A 27,084-nucleotide genomic window follows, 5' to 3' on the forward strand; every position below is an offset into this window, starting at 1 on the left:
TTGTTTGGGGCTGCTTATCCACCATCCGGACTATCCTGCGTTGCAACCTTTCATCAATTTTTCTCTTCCGTCCACGTCCAGGGAGATTAGCTACAGTGCCATGGGTTGCAAACTTCTTGATCATGTTGCGCACTGTGGACAAAGGAACATCTAGATCTCTGGAGATGGACTTGTAACCTTGAGATTGTTGATATTTTTCCACAATTTTGGTTCTCAAGTCCTCAGACAGTTCTCTTTTCCTCTTTCTGTTCTCCATGCTTAGTGTGGCACACACAGAAACACAATGCAAAGACTGAGTCAACTTCTCTCCTTTTTATCTGCTTTCAGGTGTGATTTTTAGATTGCCCACACCTGTTACTTGCCCCAGGTGAGTTTAAAGGAGCATCACATGCTTGGAACAAACTTATTTATCCACAATTTTGAAAGGGTGCCAATAACTTTGTCCGGCCCATTTTTTTAGTTTTGTGTGAAATTATGTCAAATTTGCTTTTTTCCTGTTTTTTTTTGTGTTATTCCAATACACACAAAGGAAATAAACATGTGCATAGCAAAACATGTGTAATTTCAATACTTTTCTGTGAGAAATACTTCATTTTCTGGAAAAATTTCAGGGGTGCCAACAATTTTGGCCATGACTGTATATATATATATATATATATATATATATATATATATATATATATATATATATATATATATATATATATATATATATATATATATACTGTATATATACACGGACACACACGGACACACACATGGACACACACCATTTTCAGATTCAGGGATTCCCACAGAGCCTGAGGAGGAGACTGATTTATTGAGATTCCTATCAGCCTCTCATTAAATCCCAGTGAAAGAAATTCATACTAATTTCAGTCCCCTGTAGCTCAGTTGGTAGAGCATGGCACTTGCAACGCCAGGGTTGTGGGTTCGTTTCCCACGGGGGGCCAGTATGAAAATGTATGCACTCACTAACTGTAAGTCGCTCTGAATAAGAGCGTCTGCTAAATGACTGAAATGTTTTTTTTAAATGTATTCAGCGGTTCATATTGTATTGAGGAGAGAGTTAGTGAGTGTTCTGTCTTGTCTCCATGCAGGATCTTTCCTGAGTCGCTGCGGTGGCTGCTGGCCACTCAACAGTACGGCCGCTCCAAGTGGATCATGGGACACATCATCAAGAAGAACCAGGTCAACCCTGAGCTGGACACTGACCACATCCTTACAGGTAGAGATCACTATTGTAATTATTGCTGTAATTAACACTATCTAATTAGCCCAAGTGTTTCGTCTTTGGTTTAAATTAGTTTCTTTGCTCTGCTATGGGTTTAATTTTGTTATTTGGAAGTGAAATGTTTGTTGATCCCTGAAGTGAAAGGTTCTCCTTAGACAATATCTCTAGAAAGGACAGTTAGGCTAGTCTCTAGATCCTTTTCATTATTATTCACTATCTATTAACGTTGAATACTTTGAACAAAACTCTGGCTGTGTTTACGCAGGCAGCCCAATTCAGATCTTTTTTTCACTAATTGGTCATTTGACCAATCAGATCAGCTCTGAAAAAAATATGATGTGAAAGATCAGATGTAATTGGTCAAAAGACAAATTAGTGGAAAAAATATCAGAATTAGGCTGCCTGTGTAAACGCAGCCATGAGCATACAGTATATAAGAATTCCAATGTTAGTTTCTCTCTGAGACAGAAAGGCCTCGGCAGGCTCAGTAGAGTGTAGGTCCCTGTTGTCCAGTCAACAGTCTATATGGATTATCTGACTGACGGGGGAAGATCCCCTTCCTTCCTCTCTGCCTGGTTACCATAGTAACAGCTCTCTCTCCTGGGGGCGGAGGGATATCGGCAGCAGGGTAGGAAACCTACACCGTGGCCTCATGGACCCGACCCTTCGGACCCTAATTAACTTTATTAGCAGTGTTGGGGTGTAGTGAACTATAAGTAGTTTGCAGTAACGAATTTGCAGTAGCTTGGTGGTAGTTGAACTAAATTCTAATCCAGTAGTGTTTTCAGTAGTTACTTACTTTTTTTCCAAGTAGCGGTGTAGCTATCTACTGGAACTACATATTACATTTTTCCAACAAAAAATATCAGACCTGCCTAATTCTCACTTGAAACATTGTTTAATTGTTTAATAGGATAAATACATGTTCTGTAGAGTGAACTTTGTTCTTGCAATTTGTAGTCTATGACATTTCAGATTTAGATAGAGTAATTTATCACAAAGTAGTTTGGAGTTAATGAACTACTTTTTCAAAGTAACTTTAGTTAAGTAAACTATATTTTTCTTATGGGTAGCTTTCTTCCAGTGTGAAGTATTGTTAGTTTGGTAAACTATATTTTCAGAGTAGCTTCCCCAACACGGTTTATTAGGGCCTTTAGAGGGAGGAGGGGAGAAGGAGATGGGGAGAGGCATCGCTCATAGACAACAGATAGGACCAGGTCAATCCCTTTGACCTCTACCTTAGTGTCTGGATAGTGGATAGGCACAGCCATAGCCAGGCCAGGCCAGACTCCTGCAGTTTGGACAAGAGATAACTGGGTGACTCTCATGAAACCAGTTTTAAAATGTCTGTAGCAAATTAAGTTACAAAACCATGATGCATCATTCTGAGGACTAAGATGTCTAGTCTTATTTTAAATACATTTAAAATTTTCGCCTGAATTTTGTACATTTCCACTGTAAATCCTCATTACCAAAATGTGTCCGGATAAAATTATCGGGTCAAATCTTTTTATAAATAGCTACCTTATTTGAATAAAACACAAAATATGTTGCTGTAGTTTGTCCATAAATCATAAGAATTGTATACTAATTGAAGTTTACATTAAAACTATAATATTTATTCGGTACATACAGTGTCTGTGGACATCTCATTACGTAACACTTTTTCAAGTTCCTGTAAAAACTTCAATCAGTTTTTAAATAAAGTTTTATTCACCCATGATGCACCATCTAGAGGATTATTCCTTAAGTAAATGTATTTGCTTATATGCCTTCAGAATTAGGTTCTTATTCTCAAACACCCCCTTTATCCCACTTGGCCTTCTCAGTACCGAAACAGCTAAAGAGCTCAAATTAATTTGATAATAATTGTATAATTTCATTTGAAATATTAGTATTTTCAGTGTTATGTTTAACTCACACCTTTTCATTAGGGGAGCAGTGAAATATTGATTTGTTTATTACATTTTTGGACTTCGATAACTCTTACGGTAATAAACATTTTAAAAAAATACTTTTTGGGATGGTAAAACGTTTTCAGTGTAAACTTAAACGACTAAAACCATATATAATGTATGTAGAAAAGATAACGGATCAATATATTTTTTCATAAGATCATCTTTGAGAACGAACAATCACCAAAATGATTGCCAAATAAAAAACTAGACCGTCAGGGAGAATCTAAAATTCCAAAAATGTTATGGCATGGGGCCCCCATTGATTTTGTTATAATATTTGAGTCACCACTCAGATAGCATAAGAACAAGGCATAAGCCATGGCAAAATGTGTATAATTGAAGGAAAATAGCTTTAAAACTGAACTTTCTATCAGCCCCATGGCAAAATGTGTAGAATTGCAGGAAGCTAACTGTAAAGTGTTCTCTCTGTCCCATGGTAAACAAAAAAAACACCAACATAGTGTCTTAATATGGCGTTGGGCCACCACGAGTTGCCTGAACAGCAAATTTTGCCACTGCTGCTGAAGAAAATCCTAAGGGAAACACTGTATACAGGTAACTGCCAAAATAAAGGAAAAACCAACATAAAGTGTCTTAATAGGGCGTTAGGCGACCACGAGCCGTCAGAACAGCTTTAATGCGCCTTGGCATAGATTCTACAAGTGTCTGGAACCTATTGGAGGGATCTTTCACGAGAAATTCCATTATTTTGTGTTTTGTTGATGGTGGTGGAAAACGCTGTCTCATTCAGTGACCACTTGTGCCCTGTGGATGGGGGTATTGTCACCCTGGAAGAGACCACTCCCATCAGGATAGAAACGATTCACCATAGGTTGAAGGTGATCACTTAGAATGGCTGTGTATTTACTGGTGTTTACCTTGCCCTCTAAACCTTGTTCTTTAAACCATGCCAGGAAAAGGCACACCACACCATAATAGAGCTGCCAGAACCCTAATTTACTCAAGTGTTTCCTTTATTTTGGCAGTTACCTGTAGCTGTGCCCTTTTACCTAGGAGGTATTCTTGTCAGGTATGATATGGCAGAGTAAAATGCTAACCATTTACAAATTATTATGTTGCTGTGCTACTCAGAGTAACAGTGAGAATAGATAGTAAAACAGAGTTGCTTAATATGAAATCAACTATTTTCTTAGCATCCAGAGATCCTCTAGAGCAGTGTGTCTGTCAGCAGGGCCGTCCCATTCTTCCTCACACAGCTCTCTGTCCTCCTGTTATCATCTGCATCTATGGGTGTAGCTAGCTAGAGCATTCCTTCTCTCTGTAGTGGTAGAGCTATGCTCGTGTCATCTTTCCATGGTGCACCTGGTTCTCTTAGCTGGAGACACTTCACAATAAAGCCAGAAGCAGCCTCTGGGTGTTTGTCAAATCAAATTAAAGTTTATTTGTCATTTACACAGTTTACTGCTGGTATAAACGGTGCAGCGAAATGCTTACTTGCGAGCTCCCTCGACAATGCAGTACAAATATGATGTATTGGGCCGTCCGCACCACCCTCTGTAGAGACCTGCGGTTGAGGGCGGTGCAGTTGTGTGTGTGTGTGTGTGTGTTATGTAGCCTTCTGAATGTAACATAACTAGCCCCTGAAAAGGGCCACCCGTTTAAGAGCCAATCATAGATGAGGGATTATGGCTATGCTGCTAGGCCAGAGGATGACTTCAAAGCTCCATCATTTTATAGAGATAAACTTGGAATGCTGCCTATCACGTGCATATGTGTGTGCACATGCAGAAAGTGGAGTTTTGTTTCCATAGCAACCCATTATATTTCAAAACATCCGTGCCCCATGCCATGATCCGTGCTGCGCTGGGGCGTTGTCCTCTGAACACAATCCATTCATTCACTCGTCTTCTTTTCCTCTAGTCACCCAATCCTTCCCCCTGTCATACCTCTCTCCTGACAGGAAGAGATGTCACATGATGAAATGTGTTGGAATGAATCACATAGTGTGCAGCTGAAAGTGTCCTTAGACTGCTTCCCTCACCTAAACCCTAACCATCATGTGGAATTAGATGAAGCTCTGTGGTTGACTGTACAACCTGGTATAAAGCCTTATGTGACTTATTTTCATTGTTTCAGAGCTGCAGAAAGCGCTTCACAAGAAACCCAAAAAGACATGTATTGTAAAGATGGTGGGGACAAGGAACCTGTGGAAAAACATTGTGGTCCTCTGTGTGAACTCGTAAGTATCTTCTTTGTGTGTCTGGCAGTGTGTGTCTGTGTGAGCGTGTGCATGTGTCCATGATGCAGCTGTCAGTAAGACGCCTCTGGGTGTTAAATGCGGTGGCCGTTGTGCCATGATGATGGGACTATTGACCTGTCTGCTCGATGCAGCATCGACCAGCAGTGGCCCTCTGTGCTGTTAGCAGGCCTGTCCGTCCGTCCATCCATCCGTCACTCTGTCTGTCTGGGCTGTTAGCAGGCATGTCTGTCCATCCGTCTGTCTGTCTGTTTATCCATTCATCCATCCATCTGTCTATCTATCTGCCTTCAGAATAAAGATTAACCTCTTCCCTCACATAACCCAGTCATTTATAGACATGCAGACATAGACACAGCCCTTGCTATTTCAGTGCACGGTGCCCCTGACTCTAGTCTGACCATGAATTTTCCATGAGCTGTGTTCTTATGAGAGAACTGAGATGAGCAGGAGAGGGTGTGTGTGTGTGCTTTTGGTTTTGTTTCAGAGGAGACAAGAGGAGAGATACATTTTCCTCTTCTTTCTTCTCCCTCACTCTCTGTCCGGACTCATATCGTCTTTCGTTACCCTCTCTTCCCATATCCCCCTCTCTTTCTTTCTGTCCTCTCTGTACACTCTTTCGGCTCCTCACTCCTTTCTCCCTTATCTTCATTCTCTCTCTCCTCATTCTCTCCCCCTCTCTCCCTCTATCCAGACTGACTGGCTATGGGATCCACCATTGCTTTGCCCGCAGTATGATGGACCACCACGAGACCCACGAGTCCACCATGTTCCACAACTTCTACGGTGACTACTACACCATGGCGGGCATCGCCGTGGCTTCATGCATGGCACTGTGCCCTGCGGTGGGCCTGATGGGGAGGAGGGGAGGCCTACTCATGTTCATGATCATCACAGCCTTGGCATCACTGCTGCAGCTTGGCCTGCTCAACTGTGAGTAGCCTACAGTGTTATACACATACTGTATAGTACACACACATTCACGAACTTGCGTGCACACACACACACACAAATATACACACACACAGGCACACACACATACACACACTCACACACACACTGCAAGCACTCACACACACATTCTCACACAGTCTGTGTATTCTAGCCGCTCACCTTGTCCTATATAGCACAAAGCCATACCCTTGTTGTTTTGGAGTGGGGTTTAAATGTAGGTCTATGGGATGTGGTGTTACTGTGTAACAAGGATAAATGATTGTCTGAAATCTGTCAGAGTATTTAGTCCTTTTTAAAGAGTCACTTATATGTTAAGTGAACAAATGTTTAACCTACAACTACACATACACATCAAGGTCAAACACACACACACACACACAACACACATCTTGTGTTGTTATTTCTGTGGTGGAACTAGTGTGTGTTTTGTGACTGGAAACTTCACTTGTGGTACTGTATGGCTGTGTCTTCTTTTTTGTGTCTACTATGCTCTGTGTGCTCTGTGTGGTGTAATGTGACTACATATTAACCTGTGTATGTTTCCCTCTCTCTCCCTATGGCTCCTGTAGTGCTGGGGAAATACAGTGTCCATCTGAATATAGGTACAGTACAACCATTGATTTCTCTCCTATTCATTCTAGTGGGAGCTCAGCCAATGTTTCCCTTGTTGCTGTTGCTCTGCCCTAGACTCTGAACTAATCAATACCTCATCATTCTGGCTCATAACTGTTTATCATGTTTACCGAATTATATTAGCTTACTGCAAATACTTTAACTGCTTGATAAAGAACCAAGAATGTCCTGGGCAGATGGGAGAATTCTGCAATACATTGATAACCAAATTACTGTCCTAAATGTGGTTCAAGCTGTTAGAAACACATTATGATAGCTGCAGATGTCCCCAGCGTGATTTGTTTGATATGATTAGACAAAGATTGGAGTAACTTACATCTGTATAAGATTGAAGAACACTAAGAAAGAGTCAGCATTACAAACTAACAGTACTAAAACCAGGGCTTAAATGTAGCAATGAGTTTGTTGCACAATGCTGGTGGTTCAAAGCAAAGGTTGATTTTTCACTATCACCTCAACCTAAATACTGTGACTTTTCCTATCTCTCCCTTTCTCCCAATCACTCCCACTCTCTTTCCCACCCACTCTCTAAAAACACAAACTCAAACTCATTGCAGAGTTCAGTCAGGTCCCGATAGCACAAACCATGACGTGTCATTTCAGTTTGACAACTACGACGAGTGACAGTTCAGAGGAACCATGTGACTGGCTCAGTATGCCTGTAGGCATCAGTGAATAAATAAATATCTCAAGGACTAGCTAGCTGCGTTCTGTTTACTGCATAAATACACATTCAGATCCAGCCTGCTTGTCCTTCACAGTGAAACTCAACAACAGACACATGAAACCAGCAGTTGTACAACCTTAGAAGCTAGTACATTATACCTGATACAAAATACATTATGCCGCATCACCATCATTCATCTGATCTATTTTTGATCTTGCTTGGTCTTCATGTATTCTAGTAAGAGTAACTTCTTCTTAATGCTATTTTTCATTAGAGGTGGAATTACAAGTCTTCCTGTCTGTGTTCTACTCCCTGATCCTCCTTTGTAGTGAGAGAATGATCCTCTATGTTTGGCTCTGTCTCATTGACCCTAACTAACCTCTAGCCCTCCTCTTCCCCTGTGTATTTATCCATCTACTATATTCTCTTCATTCTCTCTTTCCTTAATCTTCCACCTGGCAGCAAACTGAGCCTGGCCTGTTGTCAGACAGCCAGAGGATTAGAGATTAGAGAGGAGCAGCAAACTGATCGGAGACCAGCCTCAGATTATCCTCTTTGGGCAACTTAAACATCTTTCATTTAGACACAAAACTGATCCGAGACCAGCCTCAGATGATCCTCTTTGGGCAACTTAAACATGTTTCATTTAGACACCAAACTGATCTGAGACCAGCCTCGGATGATGCAACTTAAACATGCCTCATTCAGACATCAAACTGATCTGAGACTAGCCTCAATTTAGACATGTCTCATTCAGCAGCACTGTGTGAGTTAGTTCCAGGGTTGTTTTGTTGTTGTTTAGCTGAGGATCAGACAGATAGACGTCAGAGTAATCCTTCAGGGCTTATTGAGTTAAATGGATAACATGGTCAGGGTGATGGACAACATACAGTATGTTCAAGAACATACACGTCATAGGAATTATGTAACCATCTACATATGTTATTTATAAACCCATAGTTTTATGTCAAGATGGAAGGAAATGTGTTGTTGAAGTAGTAGGATCATCCTTCAATAACACCCTGCTCTTAGTAGAAAGCATAGGTACTTTTCATGCTCAGTGCATTGAGCATTCATAAGAGCGTCATTCATCTATCAAGGTTAGATATAGTATTTTCCTTTGAGCTTATCTCACCTTTCTACATTAGAATGTATTCTCTCTGTATAATGGCTGGATAACTGTTATGTTTGTTTGCTTTCTAAGCAGAGTGCTCATATACACTAATCTCACTTTAATAATTTAGGCTGAATCGTGTTTAATGGCTGACTCGTGTGTTGTCTTCTTTCTGTGCAGAGCACTCGGATACACTTAATAAGAACTTCTCCATCGCCTTCTCCATCATCGGCATGTTCTCCTCCCACGCTGTCAGCAACCTGAGCATCTTCTTCTGCGCTGAGATCACCCCCACTGTCATCAGGTGAGCCCACCCACACACCTCTGGAGCGTACCACTGAGGGGGGTTGAGGGATAGGTTTCAGAGGGGGCTGTGAGGATTTGTGCCGGCCAGGGTTGAGGAGAGAGCATGTTTTAGGCCTCATGGGAATTGAAAACAGGGTTTCATTTTATTCCCCTTTTATTCAGAGATGGCTTGAGTAAAATGTCTGGTTAATTTTAAAACATTTTACAGAACATTCACTCTGTCAAGCGATGTAAATATACTGTATACAAATTTGGAATTGGAGAAAGATAAAGAGGTGTGTAGTCTGAAGGTTGCTGTCATCACGTAGTGTGAAGGGAAAATACCCTGTGTTTTATGATGCTCATTATTGTAATATAATGTAGTCTCAGTCTTTTGATCTCAATAGAGAGGTTAATGACTTAAGGTTGCTCTGACCTGCTAGGATATTACAACCCTGCTGTTAGCACAGCACTCCCACCATGGATCTCTTCTTACATGCCCCCCTCTATAACAAAGTAAGGGTGTAGTTCTATATCCACATATTGTTTGAATTATCCTTTCCCTCTTTGGACAAACTATGACACAGCTTTGGATCGTCATGATGGTGTGTTGTATTATGTAAGGTATGGTGCGCTGCACTGCCTCGAGTGACTGGAACGCCACCTGGTGGCCAGTCACAGACCAGAAAGGAGAGAAATGATGGTACTGCTTTGGCAGGATTCACTTACAAATCAAATCACATTTTATTTGTCACATGCATCGAATACAAGGGGTGTAGTCTATACCGTGAAATGCTTGGTTATGAGCCCTTCCCAACGATGCAGAGTAAAAAAATAAAAGTAATAGTAACACATGAATGAATCTACATCCAGGGAGTATCGGTACCAGATCAATGTGCAGGAGTACGAGGTAATTTAGGTACATATTTACATGAAGGCAGGGTAAAGTCACTAATAATAAGAGTAATAATAAGAGTAAAATAAAGAACAGAGTAGCAGCAGAAAGTATTCACAACCCTTGAGTTGTTCATTTTGTTGTGTTACAGCCTGAATTCAAAATTGATTACATTTAGATTTTGTGTCACTGGCCAACACACAATACCCTCTGTAGCTCAGCTGGTAGAGCACGGCGCTTGTAACGCCAAGGTAGTGGGTTCGATCCCCGGGACCACCCATACACAAACATGTATGCACGCACGACTGTAAGTCATTTTGGATAAAAGCGTCTGCTAAATGGCATATTATTATTATTATGTCAAAGAGGAATTATGTTTTTAGACATTTTTACAAATAAATTACAAATAAAAAGCTGAAATGTCTTGAGTCAATAAGTATTCAACCTCTTTGTTATGGCAAGCCTAATTAAGTTCAGGAGTAAAAATGTGCTTAACAAGTCACATATGTTGCATGGACTCTGTGTGCAATAATAGTGTTTAACATGATTTTTGAATGACAACCTCATCTTTTTATCCCACACATATCTGTAAGGTCCCTTAATCAAGCAGTGAATTTCAAACACAGATTCAATCACAAAGACCAGGGAGGTTTTCCAATGCCTCGCAAAGAAGGGCACCTATTGGTAGATGGGTAAAAAAAAAAGCCGACATTGAATATCCCTTTGAGCATGGTGAGGTTATTAATTACACGTTGGATGGTGTATCAATACAACCAGTCACTACAAAGATACAGGCGTCCTTCCTAACTCAGTTGCCGGAGAGGAAGAAAACAGCTCAGGGATTTCACCATGAGGCCAATGGTGACATTAAAACAGTTTAACACTAGAACCGCCATAGGCCAATGGCCACTGACGTTTGATTTTGTAAATTTTTTAAAAATCTGCCAAAAGAAATTGCTATGTCCTGCTCCTTCCTTGACTTTTCCTAAATGTTTGTATTATATCAGAATTTTGAAATCACAAACACAAAAGTATTTAGAGCCTTTTTACTTTTTTTTCACACCTATTCCTAACTTAAACCGCTAAGACAATGTGCTGTAGGACATTGGTACCCAGCCAGGCGCTAATGCATCTTGCTCTCCTCACTGAGTGAATGACAAATGGATGAATGGGTGATAATTGTGCACCTTCCTTCACAATTACTTTTAAATTAGGCCTAACTGAATGATAAGGAGGGTGAAGAGGTTGATTTAATTTAGAAAGACAATAGCGTAATGATGCTTTTGTGTTATGCCTATTTATCAGCAGCAACTAATTTGACCACGCGCCTTGGGGGTTGATACCATTCTCTTTTAAGTTGTACTTTAAAAAAATAAGCTGTTATGGGACTGTTTTATTTACTATAACTCTATTACTAATCAGATTTGTTGTAAGGGAAATGAAAACATGCTACATGTTGCAGTAGGCCTTTTGAATAATTCAAAACATATCCTTGACTCTATCCAGCGAAGCAAATGATGCCAGCTCACTGAATAAATGACAAATGGATGGATGGAATTGGCGATAATTGTGCAAGTTACTTCACAATCAAATTTCAATTAGGCCTAACTGAATGATGAGGGTGAAGAGGTTGATTTAATTTAGAACAACAATAGTGTAATGATGAGTTTGTGTAATAAGAGTTAGCCTATAGACAAGATTAAATTGACAATAATCTGATGAGCGACAATATTAGGCCTATCAGTTATCAAATTGTACATGAAGAGATGGGTCTTTCTTGTAATTTACAAATGCATGGAAAGGAGCATCACTGTATCAAATCCTCCATCAGAGTCACATGCAGGTAAAACATGTTTATTTTTATATAGTATCAGGAAGAGCATATTCTGCAGTTTCTATTACGCTTACCTTTGTCAAATAACTCTCATAATTCAAGAGGTGCAGCTCTATTTCCAAGAATATCTGTGCTATCCATGCATTCAGCACATGACCACTACATTTTGCATTTACATTTTAGTCATTTAGCAGACGCTCTTATCCAGAGCGACTTACAGGAGCAATTAGGGTTAAGTGCCTTGCTCAAGGGCACATTAACGTCATTTAGCAGACGCTCTTAGCCAGAGCGACTCACAAATTGGTGCGTTCACCCTATAGCCAGTGGGATAACCACTTTACAATTGGGGGGGGGGGGGGGGGTAGAAGGATTCCTTTATCCTATCCCAGGTATTCCTTAAAGAGGTGGGGTTTCAAATGTCTCCGGAAGGTGGTGAGTGACTCCGCTGTCCTGGCGTCGTGAGGGAGCTTGTTCCACCATTGGGGTGCCAGAGCAGCGAACAGTTTTGACTGGGCTGAGCGGGAACTATGCTTCCGCAGAGGAAGGGGAGCCAGCAGGCCAGAGGTGGATGAGCGCAATGCCCTCGTTTGGGTGTAGGGACTGATCAGAGCCTGAAGGTACAGAGGTGCCGTTCCCCTCACTGCTCCATAGGCAAGCACCATGGTCTTATAGCGGATGCGAGCTTCAACTGGAAGCCAGTGGAGTGTGCGGAGGAGGGGGGTGACGTGAGAGAACTTGGGAAGGTTGAACACCAGACGGGCTGCGCACTAGCGGAGCAGCATTGCTCTGTCTACTAAGCAAAAACTAGTAACATAATAAACTTCAAATTAAAATATGCAATTCATCCTTTACAATTGTTCATGCACTGGTGCTTTTGTTTAGCAATACAGCAAATAATGTGACCTGTGCACCTGGCTGGTTATATTATTATTATATTTTTTGTTTCTACTTTGTCAAAAGAAGCTGTAACTGGACTTTATTAATTACTACTGTATAACTCTATTACTAATTTAATCTACAGATAAAGTTGATCAAATGGATTAAACTGTAATATTTTTATTGTAATGGAAAACGAAAATAGGCTGTAGGTCTATGTTTTTTCTAGGACTTTGTAGAATTATACAAAACATATTCTTGACACTATCTAAAAAAAAAACTATTTTTTTTAAATGTATTTATATATTACCACAAATATGTCTTAATGCAATTAATCCTTTACAATAGTTTATGTACAATTTATCAAGTGTTGGTGCTTATGTTTTGCGCACCTTGTGGGTTGATATGGATCTGATGCGTCTGCTAAAGTTGACAGCCATCAACGTTCTCTAGCGAGTACTTGTAGGCTGAAAGGCCAGGTGGTTCTAGTATTAATGGATATGATTGGAGAAAACTGAGGATAGATCAACAACATTGTAGTTACTCCACAAGGAAGCCTGTACAGAATACAAATATTCCAAAACATGCATCCTTTTTGCAATAAGGCACTAAAGTAAAACAGCAAAAAAGGTGGCAAAGAAATGAACTTTATGTCCTGAATACAAAGCATTATGTTTGGGGCAAATCCAACACAACACATCACTGAGTACCACTCTTCATATTTTCAAGCATGGTGGTGGCTGCATCATGTTATGGATATGCTTGTCATCGGCAAGGACTAGGGAGTTCTTTAGGATAAAAAAAATCTAACTAATAAAGCTAAGCACAGAAAAAATCCTAGAGAAAAACCTGGTTCAGTCTGCTTTCCAACAGACACTGGGAGACAAATTCACCTTTCCGCAGGACAATAACCTAAAACACAAGGCCAAATATACACAGGAGTTGCTTACCAAGGCAACATTGAATGATACTGAGTGGCATAGTTACAGTTAAATAGGCTTGAACATCTATGGCAATACTTGAAAATAGCTGTCTAGCAATGATCAACAACCAATTTGACAGAGCTTGAAGAATAAAAAAAAAAAAATATGTGCAAATATTGTACAATTCAGGTGTGCAAGGCTCTTAGAGACTTACCCAGAAAGACTCACAGCTGTAATCACTGCCAAAGTTGATTGTAACATATTGACTCAGGGGTGTGAATTCTTATGTAAATCAGATTTCAGTATTTCATTTTCAATACATTTGCGAAAATGTATAAAAACATGTTTTCGCTTTGTCATTATGGGGTATTGTATGTAGATGTGTGAGATAAAAAAAGTAATTTAATCAATTTTGAATTCAGGCTGTAACACAACACAATTTAGAATAAGTCAATGGGTATGAATACTTTCTGAAGGCACTCTATAATGAGTGTAAAAGTGTGTGTGTGTGTGCGCATGTGTGTGTGTATGTACAGTGGGGAAAAAAAGTATTTAGTCAGCCACCAATTGTGCAAGTTCTCCCACTTAAAAAGATGAGAGAGGCCTGTAATTTTCATCATAGGTACACGTCAACAATGACAGACAAATTGAGGAAAAAAAATCCAGAAAATCACATTGTAGGATTTTTTATGAATTTATTTGCAAATTATGGTGGAAAATAAGTATTTGGTCACCTACAAACAAGCAAGATTTCTGGCTCTCACAGACCTGTAACTTCTTCTTTAAGAGGCTCCTCTGTCCTCCACTCGATACCTGTATTAATGGCACCTGTTTGAACTTGTTATCAGTATAAAAGACACCTGTCCACAACCTCAAACAGTCACACTCCAAACTCCACTATGGCCAAGACCAAAGAGCTGTCAAAGGACACCAGAAACAAAATTGTAGACTTGCACCAGGCTGGGAAGACTGAATCTGCAATAGGTAAGCAGCTTGGTTTGAAGAAATCAACTGTGGGAGCAATTATTAGGAAATGGAAGACATACAAGACCACTGATAATCTCCCTCGATCTGGGGCTCCTCGCAAGATCTCACCCCGTGGGGTCAAAATGATCACAAGAACGGTGAGCAAAAATCCCAGAACCACACGGGGGGACCTAGTGAATGACCTGCAGAGAGCTGGGACCAAAGTAACAAAGCCTACCATCAGTAACACACTACGCCGCCAGGGACTCAAATCCTGCAGTGCCAGATGTGTCCCCCTGCAAAGGGACCAGGACAACTGATCCGTGTAAAGGAAAGAAGGAATGGGGCCATGTATCGTGAGATTTTGAGTGAAAACCTCCTTCCATCAGCAAGGGCATTGAAGATGAAACGTGGCTGGGTCTTTCAGCATGACAATGATCCCAAACACACCGCCCGGGCAACGAAGGAGTGGCTTCGTAAGAAGCATTTCAAGGTCCTGGAGTGGCCTAGCCAGTCTCCAGATCTCAACCCCATAGAAAATCTTTGGAGGGAGTTGAAAGTCTGTGTTGCCCAGCGACAGCCCCAAAACATCACTGCTCTAGAGGAGATCTGCATGGAGGAATGGGCCAAAATACCAGCAACAGTGTGTGAAAACCTTGCGAAGACTTACAGAAAACGTTTGACCTGTGTCATTGCCAACAAAGGGTATATACCAAAGTATTGAGAAACTTTGTTATTGACCAAATACTTATTTTCCACCATAATTTGCAAATAAATTCATTACAAAATCCTACAATGTGATTTTCTGGAGATTCTTTTTTTTCATTTTGTCTGTCATAGTTTTCGTGTACCTATGATGAAAATTACAGGCCTCTCTCATCTTTTTAAGTGGGAGAACTTGCACAATTGGTGGCTGACTAAATACTTTTTTCCCCACTGTATGTGTTGTGTCGGTGTATGTGTGGGTGTTTGTGTTGTCGGTGTGTGTGTGTGTGTTATGTACTGTATGTATGTTTGAATGTAATGTATGTGAATGTGTGTGGGTTTTGTGTCAGTGTAGTGTGAGTCTGTATATAGAGTGTATGTATGGTCTTGTGAGTGTGCATAGAGTAAGTGCAAGATAGGGTCAGTGCAGATAGACCAGGTAACCATTTAATTAATGATTTAACAGTCTTATGGTTATTTCGCAGTCTTATGACTTGGGGATAGAAGCTGTCTCGGAGCCTGTTGGTCCGAGATCCGATGCTCCGGTACTGTTTGCCGGATGGTAGGAGAGTGAACAGTCTGTGGCTTTGATGGCTGGGGTCTTTGGCCATTTTTGGGCCTTCTTCTGACACCGCCTGATATAGAGGTCCTGGATGGCAGGGAGCTCGGCCCCAGGGATGTACTGGGCAGTCCGCACCACCCTATGTAGCGCTTTGCGGTTGAGGGCGGTGCATTTGCCATACCACGTGGTGATGCAGCCTGTCCAGATGCTCTCGATGGTGCAGCTGAAGAACGTTTTGAGGATCTGAGGGCCCATGCCAAATCTTTTCAGCCTCCTGAGGGGGATGAGGCGCTGTCGTGCCCTCTTCACGACTGTGTGGCTGTGTGAGTGGACCAAATTAAGTCCTTAGTGATATGGACACCAAGGAACTTGAAGCTCTCGACCCGCTCCACCACAGTCCCATCGATGTGGATGGGGGCTTGCTCTACTGTAGTCCACAATCAGCTCCTTGGTCTTACTGATGTTGACGGAGAGATTGTTGTCCTGGCACCACACTAGCAAGTCTCTGAACTCTCTGACCGCTGTTGGTGATTAGGCCTACTACCGTCGTGTCGTCAGCAGACTTGATGATGGTGTTGGAGTCATGCGTGGCCACGCCGTCGTGGGTGAACAGGGAGTACAGGAGGGGACTAAGCACGCACTCCTGAGGGGCCCCCGTGTTCAGGGTCAGCGTGATGGAGGTGTTGTTGCCTACTTTCTTCAAGCCTCTTGGTTACAGCAGATTAATTAAATTCCTTCCTGGATCAAGATCCCTGTTACCTAAATTGTTTTGTGCGTAAAAAAAAATAGCACCCCTTGTATGCACATTCAGTAATACCGTATACCCCGGTATGGTACAGAAAAGGTATTACGGTACGAAAATCTGGATATCGCCCAACCCTAATGATGATGTTGATGTGTGTTATGACCAGCCTTTCAAAGCACTTCATAATTACAGAACTCTGGGGTAAAAGAAAGCAAAAGAACTCTGTTCCCTTTGTATTCACACTGCCAATGCCTTAAATGAGGACTCAACTCTTTTGCCAGTTCACTTAAACTATTTTGTGGTCCGAGTCCTCTTTGCATTCACATTGCTATGTTTAGAAAGGAACCAAGATCTTTTCCAAATATTCACTCAATGCATTCTAGGCTTTTACAAAGTGCAGGACAAGCCATTCCATCAAAATGTGTTATCTGACTGCTAGATATACCTACTTACATTTTGGATGCTAATAGATTGCATTTAGTTAAAAGATTATGGAATTGCTTTAAGATGGTCATACCATAGATCATTTAGCTATTTCATTTGAAATTATAGGACCCCTTTAGGTATAAACAAATATATATATATATATTATTTGATAAATTATTGAATTTGTCCTTTACTATTATAGCCCATAGAAACGCATTCAATAACAGGAAAAAAGACAGTAAAAAAAAATGCCATAACAAATACGATTTTGAAGTGTCTGTCCTAGTGTCTGTTAAATCTAGGAGATATAAGAAAGCTCAGGAAATATATATATATTTTTACACACATTTTAGGCCAAACCGTTCGGACGCTACAGACGTTTTCGTGAGAAGACAGATTTTCGGGATGTCATGGTCTGACAAACACCATGGTACCTCGGCCACCTTCTACCGTAGATGCGGAAGGCCGGCATAGGCAGATGTAGTGGATTGAGATGCAGCCCATGCAAAAAACCAATCTCTAGCTTAAATTGACAGAATTGTATGGGGATTTTTTTATTATGTTACTGCCCCTTTAAAAGCTAGAATTGATTTTGTACCCTATGTTGTGATTCTGAACAAATATGTTGTCTTCTCACACTATTCAAACAGTTTATGAAGCTCTCTTAGCCTATAGATGACATGTTGCAAACAAATAATCTGTGCATTCTTGACTATCGCTAATCAATATCCAAAAACAGCACGTTTTTTGTGGCACCAATGTGAGGGTTTATGACAGGGGAAACGGTATTTCAGTAGTCTAGTGTGTAGTGTGGGAATAATTACAAGTGAACCTGGGAAGCTTTGTGTTCACATTGCCCTAAAAAAGGGAACAGAAACCATGGAATTCAAGCAAAACTCATTCAGAACACCTCTCGAGATGGTCTCAGTTCAGTTCGCTTTGGGGGCTCTTCTGAGGGGTCTGAGTTTCTTTGGAGCGTTCACACTGCACAAAACAATTAAGCAAACTGCACTAAGTTCACAAAAATTGTCTGAAAGGGGCCAAGTGTGAAAACACCCTTCTCACATCGATCATGTAGAGCGAGATCACACAGTGATCGGGAACAGGAGCTTTCACGCAAGACTCAGTGTTGTATTTCTCGAAGTGAGCATAAAAGGCATTTAGCTCGTTTGGTAGTTCTGCATCACTGGGCATCTCATGGCTGGGTTTCCCTTTGTAATCCGTTAACGTCTGCAAACCCTGCCACATAAGACGAGCATCGGAGCCGGTGTAATAGGATTCCATCTTCCTCCTATATTGTCCTTTTGCATGTTTGATTTTGCGTCTGAGGTTGCCACGGGCTTTGTTGTATTTGTCCATGTCCGTGTCCCGTTTCTTGTAAGCAGTAGCTCTAGTGTTTAGCCCAGCGCGGATATTGCCTGTAGTCCATGGGTTTTGATTTTGATACATTCGTATTGTCACTGTGGGGACGACGTCGTCTATGCACTTATTGATGAAGTCTGTGACTGATGTGGTAAACTCCTCAATGGTATCGGATGAATCATGGTATTGCAACGCTCTCTGCTGTTGTGGCCTTAAAATGGCTGATAGGATATGTCAATAACACAATAATCACCAAGTGTGTCTGCATAAGGAAATTAGACTAGTAGGGGCTTGAATGTGGAATGTGCCATTGAATGTGAATATAGAGAAAACCTTGAAATTGAATAAATTCAGACTGTAGCTAAGCAGATCATTGCACTGGAAATAGCAGAGGTTGCAGGGCACACCCTTTCTACAGAATGGATCAGGTTTAAAGACAATGGGGCGGTTTTGTGATCGGAAGTAGTCATGTGCTTCAGAGATGGTGACTTCCTAACTGACGTTACATGTCTCCCTTTGTAGGGGTGGTGGTCTGTATCCTCTCAAATCTACATGAGAGCTGCCTTAGAGAGTAGGGGGCAGGGGTGGTTTGAGATTGGGTGTAGATGTGTAGACTTCAGAAGTGATGACTGACATGACGTTCCTTGTCTCTCTCCGTAGGGGAGGTGGTCTGGGCCTGGTACTGGCCAGCGCTGGCTTCGGCATGCTGACCGCCCCCATCATGGAGCTGCACAATCAGAAGGGCTACTTCCTCCACCACATCATCTTCGCCTGCTGCACCCTCATCTGCATCATCTGCATTCTCCTTCTCCCCGAGACGCGCTACCAGCCCCTGCCCGAGACTCTGGCCGATGGGGAGTGCTACACCCGCCAGCCCCTGCTGCCCCCCAGGAAACCTGGCGAACAGCGCCTCCTCCTGGCCCAGTCAGAGAGTAGCAGGGACTACACCCGGGTCCACGACCCGCCACTGCACGAGGTGCCCGCCACCGGCGTATTCACCATGGACTCCACGGCATCCTCCGCTGTTGACCTCACGGCACCGTCGGTTATAGATATTTCGGCGCCCCCCGCCATAGAGTTGACGTCCCTCGAGCCTGAGCCTGATCTTGATAGCGTGCCCCTGGTTAAGCAAGACCTCAATGGGCGATCTGGTACTCCCATGGCGGCCCTAGATAAGGCAGGCGTCGTACTGCCTAGTAAAGAGTACCTGTTATCTTCCACACCTAGAAATAGTGCCCCCACTGCTTCCAATCCTCTTCTGAAGTCCACTGAAGATTCCACTGATATACCCCTCATTAATTATGTTGCCTCTGCATCCATTTTCATTGTTGAGGATGAGACAGCTCTCTCCCCTACTAAGGAAGTTACCACTGCCCCTGATACAGAAGACATCTCTACCGCCATCTTGGTCAACACCATTCCCCCTGTTATTGAAACCCATCCTATCTCTTCATTGGACTCAACCACTCCACCAGTACTTGATTCATCCCCTACCTCCACATTGGACTCTACTCCTCCTGCTGTCATAAAAACCACCCCTACATTGGAGTCTATCATTCCCCCTGTCATAGAAACCACCCCTATATTGGACTCTACCATTCCCCCTGTCGTAGAAACCACCCCTACATTGGACTCTACCATTCCCCCTGTCATAGAAACCACCCCTACATTGGACTCTACCATTCCCCCTGTCATAGAAACTCCTCATACCTTGGGCTCTACCACTCCCCCTGTAATTGTCCCTATCCCCCCTTCTCCAACGCCCTCCCCTACTCCTGTCATCAATGATATCGTCCTCCCTCCCCCCATGGCGGACTTTACCACTCCTATTGATTCTATTGACCCCATCACCACAGACTCGATCATTCCCATTCTAATAGACTATGTAGATGACAAACTCCCCCTTCCTCCTCCCCCTACTTCAGACTGTACCATTCCCCCTGTCACAGACTCTGTCCATACTCCAGAGTTGGACTCTTCATCTCCATGTGTTAATGATGTTGTTGTCTCTCCCTCTTCCCCTGTTGTAGCTCATTCCCCTGTTCATCCCCCCACCCTCCCACCACCACCACTGCCACCCATTGACTCAGTTCATACCTCCACAACAGTGGACTCTTCCACTCCCCCTGTCATAGACACTGTTCACCCCCCCACTGTGGACTCTACCACTCTCCTCATCACAGACATTGTTCAACCCCTTACATTGGACTCTACCACTCCGCTTTTCATAGACTCACTGCTCCCCAACATAACAGACTCTGAGACCACAGAGGCAGCACCTGCTTCCACAATAATGGACTGCACCATTTCCTCCCCAATAGACTCAGGTATCCTCCCTGTAATGGACTGTGCCATCTCAGAAAACAGTGCTGTCAACGGGGTGGCGTCGTCATGATCCAAAGCTCCACCCCTGGAACAAGGAGGTGGGCCCCTCCCTCATGGAGGAAGAAGCCCTGGACACCCATGTCACATGAAGGGGCCACTAACTGGCTTATCAGGCCTCAGACATTTCAGCTGCTCTGTAGGGAGACTGCCAGCGACAGACAGGAGGGTAACAGCTTGAGCTGGGGACAAGTGTTTTTCTGTGACACCTCTTACTGGGAGAACAGGACAGGGGGACCGGCTGAGGTGACAGTGATGACTGGTTAGAGACAATTCAAAATGTACTGCTGGGGGATCCAAAATAGGGGAGGGTTGTGTGTTTTTTTAAATTGTGCATGGGAGCGTAGTGCGTTTTTTCCCCTCGGGTTTACATTCACCCTTTTGCAGGTTTTACTATATAATTTCTTACATTCTAGCCAAATGTCCTAATCTGCTTGCATGCGCCTCCCCTACATCAAGGTGTTTTGGTACTTATGCACTACACTTTTCCGCGGGCTAACTATACCACAGGCCAATATAATCTACCAGTCTAACTGTCTATCCTGCCCTCTATCCACCATTCATAGTGACAATAGTGGTAGGTGGATCGTTTGTCCAGATCTGCAGTAACAAGCGATCATACCACACATAAAATCATTCAAAGCTGCACCAATATAAGCAGAGAGGCCAGGTGCGTCATTGCGAATGAAAGAACTGTGAAGACATGAGACATGCAGCTCATGAATCTCCCCTATACTGTAAATCTTGTACAATTATCCTACCTAGACTAGCCTAGAACACAATTGTTTTCAAGTGAGGCTGTAAACTGCAGTGAAAATGCAATTTGAATAACGGCGCAAAAGCGCTGTGATTTCTATATTTAATTCAATTTATTGGTCTACTCTCGACAGTTTATAAGATCTAGAGCAGGGGTCTCCAACAGGTAGATCTTGAGCTACCAGTAGCTCGCAGCCCACCTATGAGTAGCTTGCCAAACAATTCTGAAAGTACATGCAATTTTCACATGGTCTACTGCAAACTGTCATAAACAAATCTCTCAAGTATCAGACACCGCAAGCTCCTAGCTACTATCTAATCAATGCAACATTGACATTATCCCACCCCTGGTTATTGGCTTAAAAAGTCAAATGTAACACAATATCTGCCAATTAATTTCCAGCAATATTACCCCTGTCTGTGTGATGCACGCGTTTGTCTATCACTTCCTGTGTAGCCAGTTGATGTGATAACCGTCTTGTGGGTTGAAAGAAATACTTTCCCCAAAACCTTCTCAATTAAATGGCAGTAGTATATCATGAGTAAGTATATCATTTGTATCTAAACTGAACAAAAATATAAATGCAACATGCAACAATTACAAAGATGTTACTGAGTTACAGTTCATATAAGGAAATCAGTCTATTGAAATAAATAAATTAGGCCCAAATGGATCAGAAAACCAGTCATTATCTGGTGTGACCACCATTTGCATCATGCAGCACGACACATCTCCTTCGCATAGAGTTGATCAGGCTGTTGATTGTTGCATGTGGATTTGTTGTCCCACTCTTCTTCAATGGCTGTGCAAAGTTGCTGGATGTTGTCGGGAACTGGAACACGCTGTCGTACGCTTCGATCCAGAGCATCCCAAACATGCTCAGTGGGTGACATGTCTGGTGAGTATGCAAGCCATGGAAGAACTGGGACATTTTCAACTTCCAGGAATTGTGCACAGATCCTTGCGACATGAGGCCGTGCATTATCATGCTGAAACACGAGGTGATGGCGGCGGATGAATGGCACCACAATGGGCCTCAGGATCTCGTCACGGTATCTCTGTGCATTCAAATTGCCACCGATAAAATGCAATTGTGTTCGTTGTCCGTAGCTTATGCCTGCCCATACCATAACCCACCGCCACCATGGGGCACTCTGTTCACAATGTTGACATCAGGAAACCGCTCGCCCACACGACGCCATACATGTGACCTGCGTTTGTAAGGCCTCTTGGACGTACTGCCAAATTCTCTAAAACGATGTTGGAGGCGGCTTATGGTAGAGAACGGAACATTACATTCTCTGGCAACAGCTCTGGTGGAAATTCCTGCAGTCAGCATGCCAATTGCCGCTCCCTCAAAACTTGAGACATCTGTGGCATTGTGTTGTGTGACAAAACTTCACATTTTAGTGTGGCCTTTTATTATCCCCAGCACAAGGTGCACCTGTGTAATGATCATGCTGTTTAATCAGCTTCTTGTTATGCCACACCTGTCAGGTGGATGGATTATCTTGGCAAAGGAGAATTGTTCACTAACAGGGATGTAAACTAATTTGTGCATAACATTTGAGAGAAATACGCTTTTTGTGCGAATGGAACATTTCTGGGATCTTTTATTTCAGCTCATGAAACATGGGACCAACAATTTACATATTGCGTTTATATTTTTGTTCAGTATATTATTTGTTATTTGCAAACTTCGCCATGAAATGAGGAGCAGCAGTACAGAACCATCGCTAGACCGGCACGTTAGACGGCACATTCCTCACCTGCTAGATGTGCAATTAAAGGGCCAGATGTGGAACTAAAGGGGAACTACACTCAAAGATAAATTTGTTAGTTTTCTTCCAGACCAAAAAAATTATGTATTCTGATGTGATTTAAGCATTGACATGGACTCAGAACATACAATTTTATTGTTTCTTAATTAACGATTGTACTTTTGAGTAGAAAATAAATCATCTAAACCCACGAAAAATAAAACGGAGAACTTAATTTGGGAAAATATTCAACAGAATTTGGGAAATATTGTGATTTTATAAGGGCCCCCCATAGAGTTGTTTATTAACCAATATTTTACCAGGTATATTGACAGAAAACATAGTGCACTACTTTTTCGTGTACACTAAGGACCTGGGGAAGAGTTGCAGGGGAGAGGAGAAAAGAAGAATGTGCCTATTTGAAAGCTAGAAAAAATGAGTAACTCGCGACACATTACATTTTTTAAAAGCTTTTCATGCTAGAAAAGGTTGGAGACCCCTGGTCTAGAAATACACAGTAGCAGACCAGTCTGGCTGTATTTTAAGTTCTGATACTGAATGCGCTGTCTGTTGCATCATCATTCTCCTAAATCGTCCTATAATAATGTGGCCACATATGCTCCCAGCAGAACCAGTTATTCAGGAAAGCCTAATGCGTGCTCTGCCTCTCCGATCTGAGCAGCTATTCCTCGCGGACCTAGAACCTAACACTTCAATATAGCCTAAATATTTGTAATTTAACTTCTAAAATGGATTACCTTTTATGTGTGGCATAAACATAACCAGTCACAATGTTTTAATCTGATTAGGCTACTTCAAAAGTGTCCTGTAGGCTACCTGCACACATTCGTCCAAAATAAAATTCAGGCATCCAAACTGTGCAGATTGTGGTGTTGAAAATGCAAACCATGATGTTGAAGCGGCCGAAGTCGGTATGCTTTGCTTATTGGTTGTGGATTCATTGGCATAGAAACCTGTTGGTTGAAAATTCGTTGCATATATTTTATATAATTACAAACCGGGTGGTTCGAGCCCTGAATGCTGATTGGCTGAAAGCCGTGCTATATCAGACTGTATACCATGGGTATGACAAGAAACAATATTTTTACTGTTCTAATTACGTTGGTAACGAGTTTATAATAGAAATAAGGTACCTCTGGGTTTTGTGGTATATGGCCAATATACCGCGGCTAATGGCTGTATCGAGGCACTCCACATTGCGTCGTGCGTAAGAACAGCCCTTAGCTGTGGTATGTTGGCCATATACCACACCCCCTCGGGCCTTATTGCTTAAATATTGCATTAACATTTTTTAAGTCTGATTTCCACCTAGCTGATCATTGTCTGCAGCTGGCTCTGATTGTAGTGTAGGTCTAATAAAACAGGCCGGAAGCGTTAGCTCTGTCCATGGTGGTGGGCGAACCCTCAACCTTCTGGCCCGTAGCCCTGCGTTGCATCGACTGTGCCACAAAAGCATGCTTTTGAACACAGGGTCACTCTTTGTGGTCGTAAACATTATTTAGAGTTAATTCTATGAGGGGGGGACGGTTTGCAACACATTTTTACAGTACAAGGGGAGTGTCGTGTGAAAATATATTTTACTTTGAGGATGGGGGTGACAAGTTTTTAGGACACCTCAAACATTTTTGAACTGTCCCTTACGCAGCCACAGTGTGAAACTGTAAATAATTGTGACATTGTCAGCGTGTGACGTTGCTGTTGTTGGGGGAATCTGAATGTCATTTTAGACTGAGAGACTACCAGCCAAAACTCCATTTAGCATCCTCTGACACTTTATACCAAAGGTTAGTTGGAGATGCCATAAATACCACTAAAAAACATTTGACTGTACATTTGCCTCAATTGCAGACTTAGATGTATGCCCAATGTGTTTGATGATGATGTACAATTGCCTTATCATGTAGAAAAAAATACTTCAAGAATACAAAGCAGAATTTTGAATGTCAACAGTGCCAGATTTCTCCTAATTGTTCTTGTTGTCGCTAAAATTAGTACTCAGAAAGCGATTGGAATCTGTGTAGGGAAAAGAGCAATTTGCCAAACATGAAAAACCAAAAGTAAATTTTGCTGCCCGAATGAACTGCCAATCGAAGGGCAATAAAGACAGTTTTTCCCCAAGTATTGGAGGTATTTTGATATATTAGACAATGAGTTAAAAATCACAAGTGAAACATCTCAAGACTTCAGTCCTTAGTGTTATAGAAGCATGTGTGTATGAAAAGTAAGAGAGAAGGAGAGAATGACGTGAACTGAAGAGGCATGCTCCAAAGTTAAAGGACAATAGACTGTTTGTCTGAAATGAAAGTAGAAAAGGAGAGCTTTAGCAGTGATGTGGTTTAAGTGAGAGAGGTCTGTTGGTCCTATAGGGCTATGTTGTGATTATTGACGGTGCGGTCCTGAAAGTGAAACATTTTAGATTTTTAAAAACTATTTCCCTGTTTCATGGGACTGAAGCGCCATCTTTTTATTTTTCCACTCTAAATTAAAAGAATTGTACTGTATGCAATTGGATCTTGTAAATGTGATATTGTAGGTAAAATTGCATACTTAATGTTGTTATGCTACTGATGTTGAGCTTGATTACAAAAATATATATATATATTTCCACTATAATCTCAAGGGGCGTGTCCTTAGTGTATACAGCTAGCTGGCACTGTTACCATTATTTGTGTGAATGTAAGTGGCACTTTATCCTTTGCTACGGGGACAGAGCATGTAAACAAAAATGTGAACTTTTCCACAAAACAAAGAAGTGATGTTCAAATGTTACCTAAAAAGACACAAGAGCTATCGCTCTGAAATGGACACATGAATGACAAAAGTATTTTGTCAAATATATCTGTCATTACCACCATCTTGTGTGTATTGTATATGTGTAATTAGCATATTTTTTGTAGTAAAAATATTTTTAGTATATTCCCTAAAGAAATATACCTGAAATTATTTTCGCTTCATAAAAGTATGCAAAATTGATCTTTTTGTGATATTGACTAAAATTCTGCTACATTTTAAAATGTAGGCTTACCCCTCTCTGTTTTTGTTTGGTTTTTACTTCAAAATATTAACAATCATTAACAAGAAGTACTTATTTAATTGTAATCAATACAGACATGATAGAGAAATGTTGTGATCTCTTGATTGGAAAAAACAACAAACATCTTTGATTATTTTTATTAAAACAGAAATATATGAGGAGCTTTCTTTCTCTTTTTAAAACCCAAATGGCTAGTGTCAACATCATGCTTTACCAACATCTGTGATTGACTGACTGTTGACAAAAGTACATACCGTACAAACAAAATGGTGGCTGTCAGTTCACTAATAAGGCTTCTACATCCGATTGTGCAGAGATCTGTGTCAATTGGCCACTGTTTACAAATACAACATCACTCATTTACTGTAGAGCTTATTTTCAAATCTCATTGATTGATGTCTTGTCATTTCAAATGCCATGGAGTCCACATTCTTATACAGTGTGTTTATGACTATGTATTTAACCAGGAAAATACAATGGCTTTGGAGGTGTCCAAAGTGTTGTGTATGATGCAATTGCAGCCAATATGATCCCTCTACTGTACACTAATCATACAGTAGTCATCACAACACGTACTGTCATGTATTTCTATGGATGTAAAACATAACTAGGTAAATACTAAATGTGTAAAAACATACTTTCCGTTAATTCTCTGGTTATTTCCTGGTAAATAAGCATGCTGTTAAAGAAGTTATACTTTTCCTGTGAGGTTAATTCCTAATACTACATCTACCCTGTTCACAAGAATCAAGCATGGTGCAGAAAGGATATGT

At 41.6% G+C, this 27,084-nt stretch overlaps 1 protein-coding gene across 1 annotated transcript in view; it reads left to right on the forward strand.

Moving 5' to 3' along the window:
* LOC311098985 (solute carrier family 22 member 23-like) overlaps positions 1–26,948 on the forward strand; it is a 74,918-nt gene extending 47,970 nt beyond the window's left edge. Inside the window, exons 5-10 of the mRNA XM_084139564.1 lie at positions 1,101–1,228; positions 5,290–5,392; positions 6,105–6,343; positions 6,934–6,966; positions 8,959–9,082; positions 19,018–26,948. Coding sequence (XP_083995690.1) covers positions 1,101–1,228; positions 5,290–5,392; positions 6,105–6,343; positions 6,934–6,966; positions 8,959–9,082; positions 19,018–20,752 — 2,362 coding nt within the window. The 3' untranslated portion in view covers positions 20,753–26,948. The remainder of the gene's footprint in view (positions 1–1,100; positions 1,229–5,289; positions 5,393–6,104; positions 6,344–6,933; positions 6,967–8,958; positions 9,083–19,017) is intronic.
* Positions 26,949–27,084: the final 136 nt, after the last annotated feature.

The sequence above is a fragment of the Coregonus lavaretus genome (assembly GCF_964263955.1).
Source record: "Coregonus lavaretus genome assembly, chromosome: 23".
In the NCBI taxonomy this organism is placed as follows: domain Eukaryota; kingdom Metazoa; phylum Chordata; class Actinopteri; order Salmoniformes; family Salmonidae; genus Coregonus; species Coregonus lavaretus.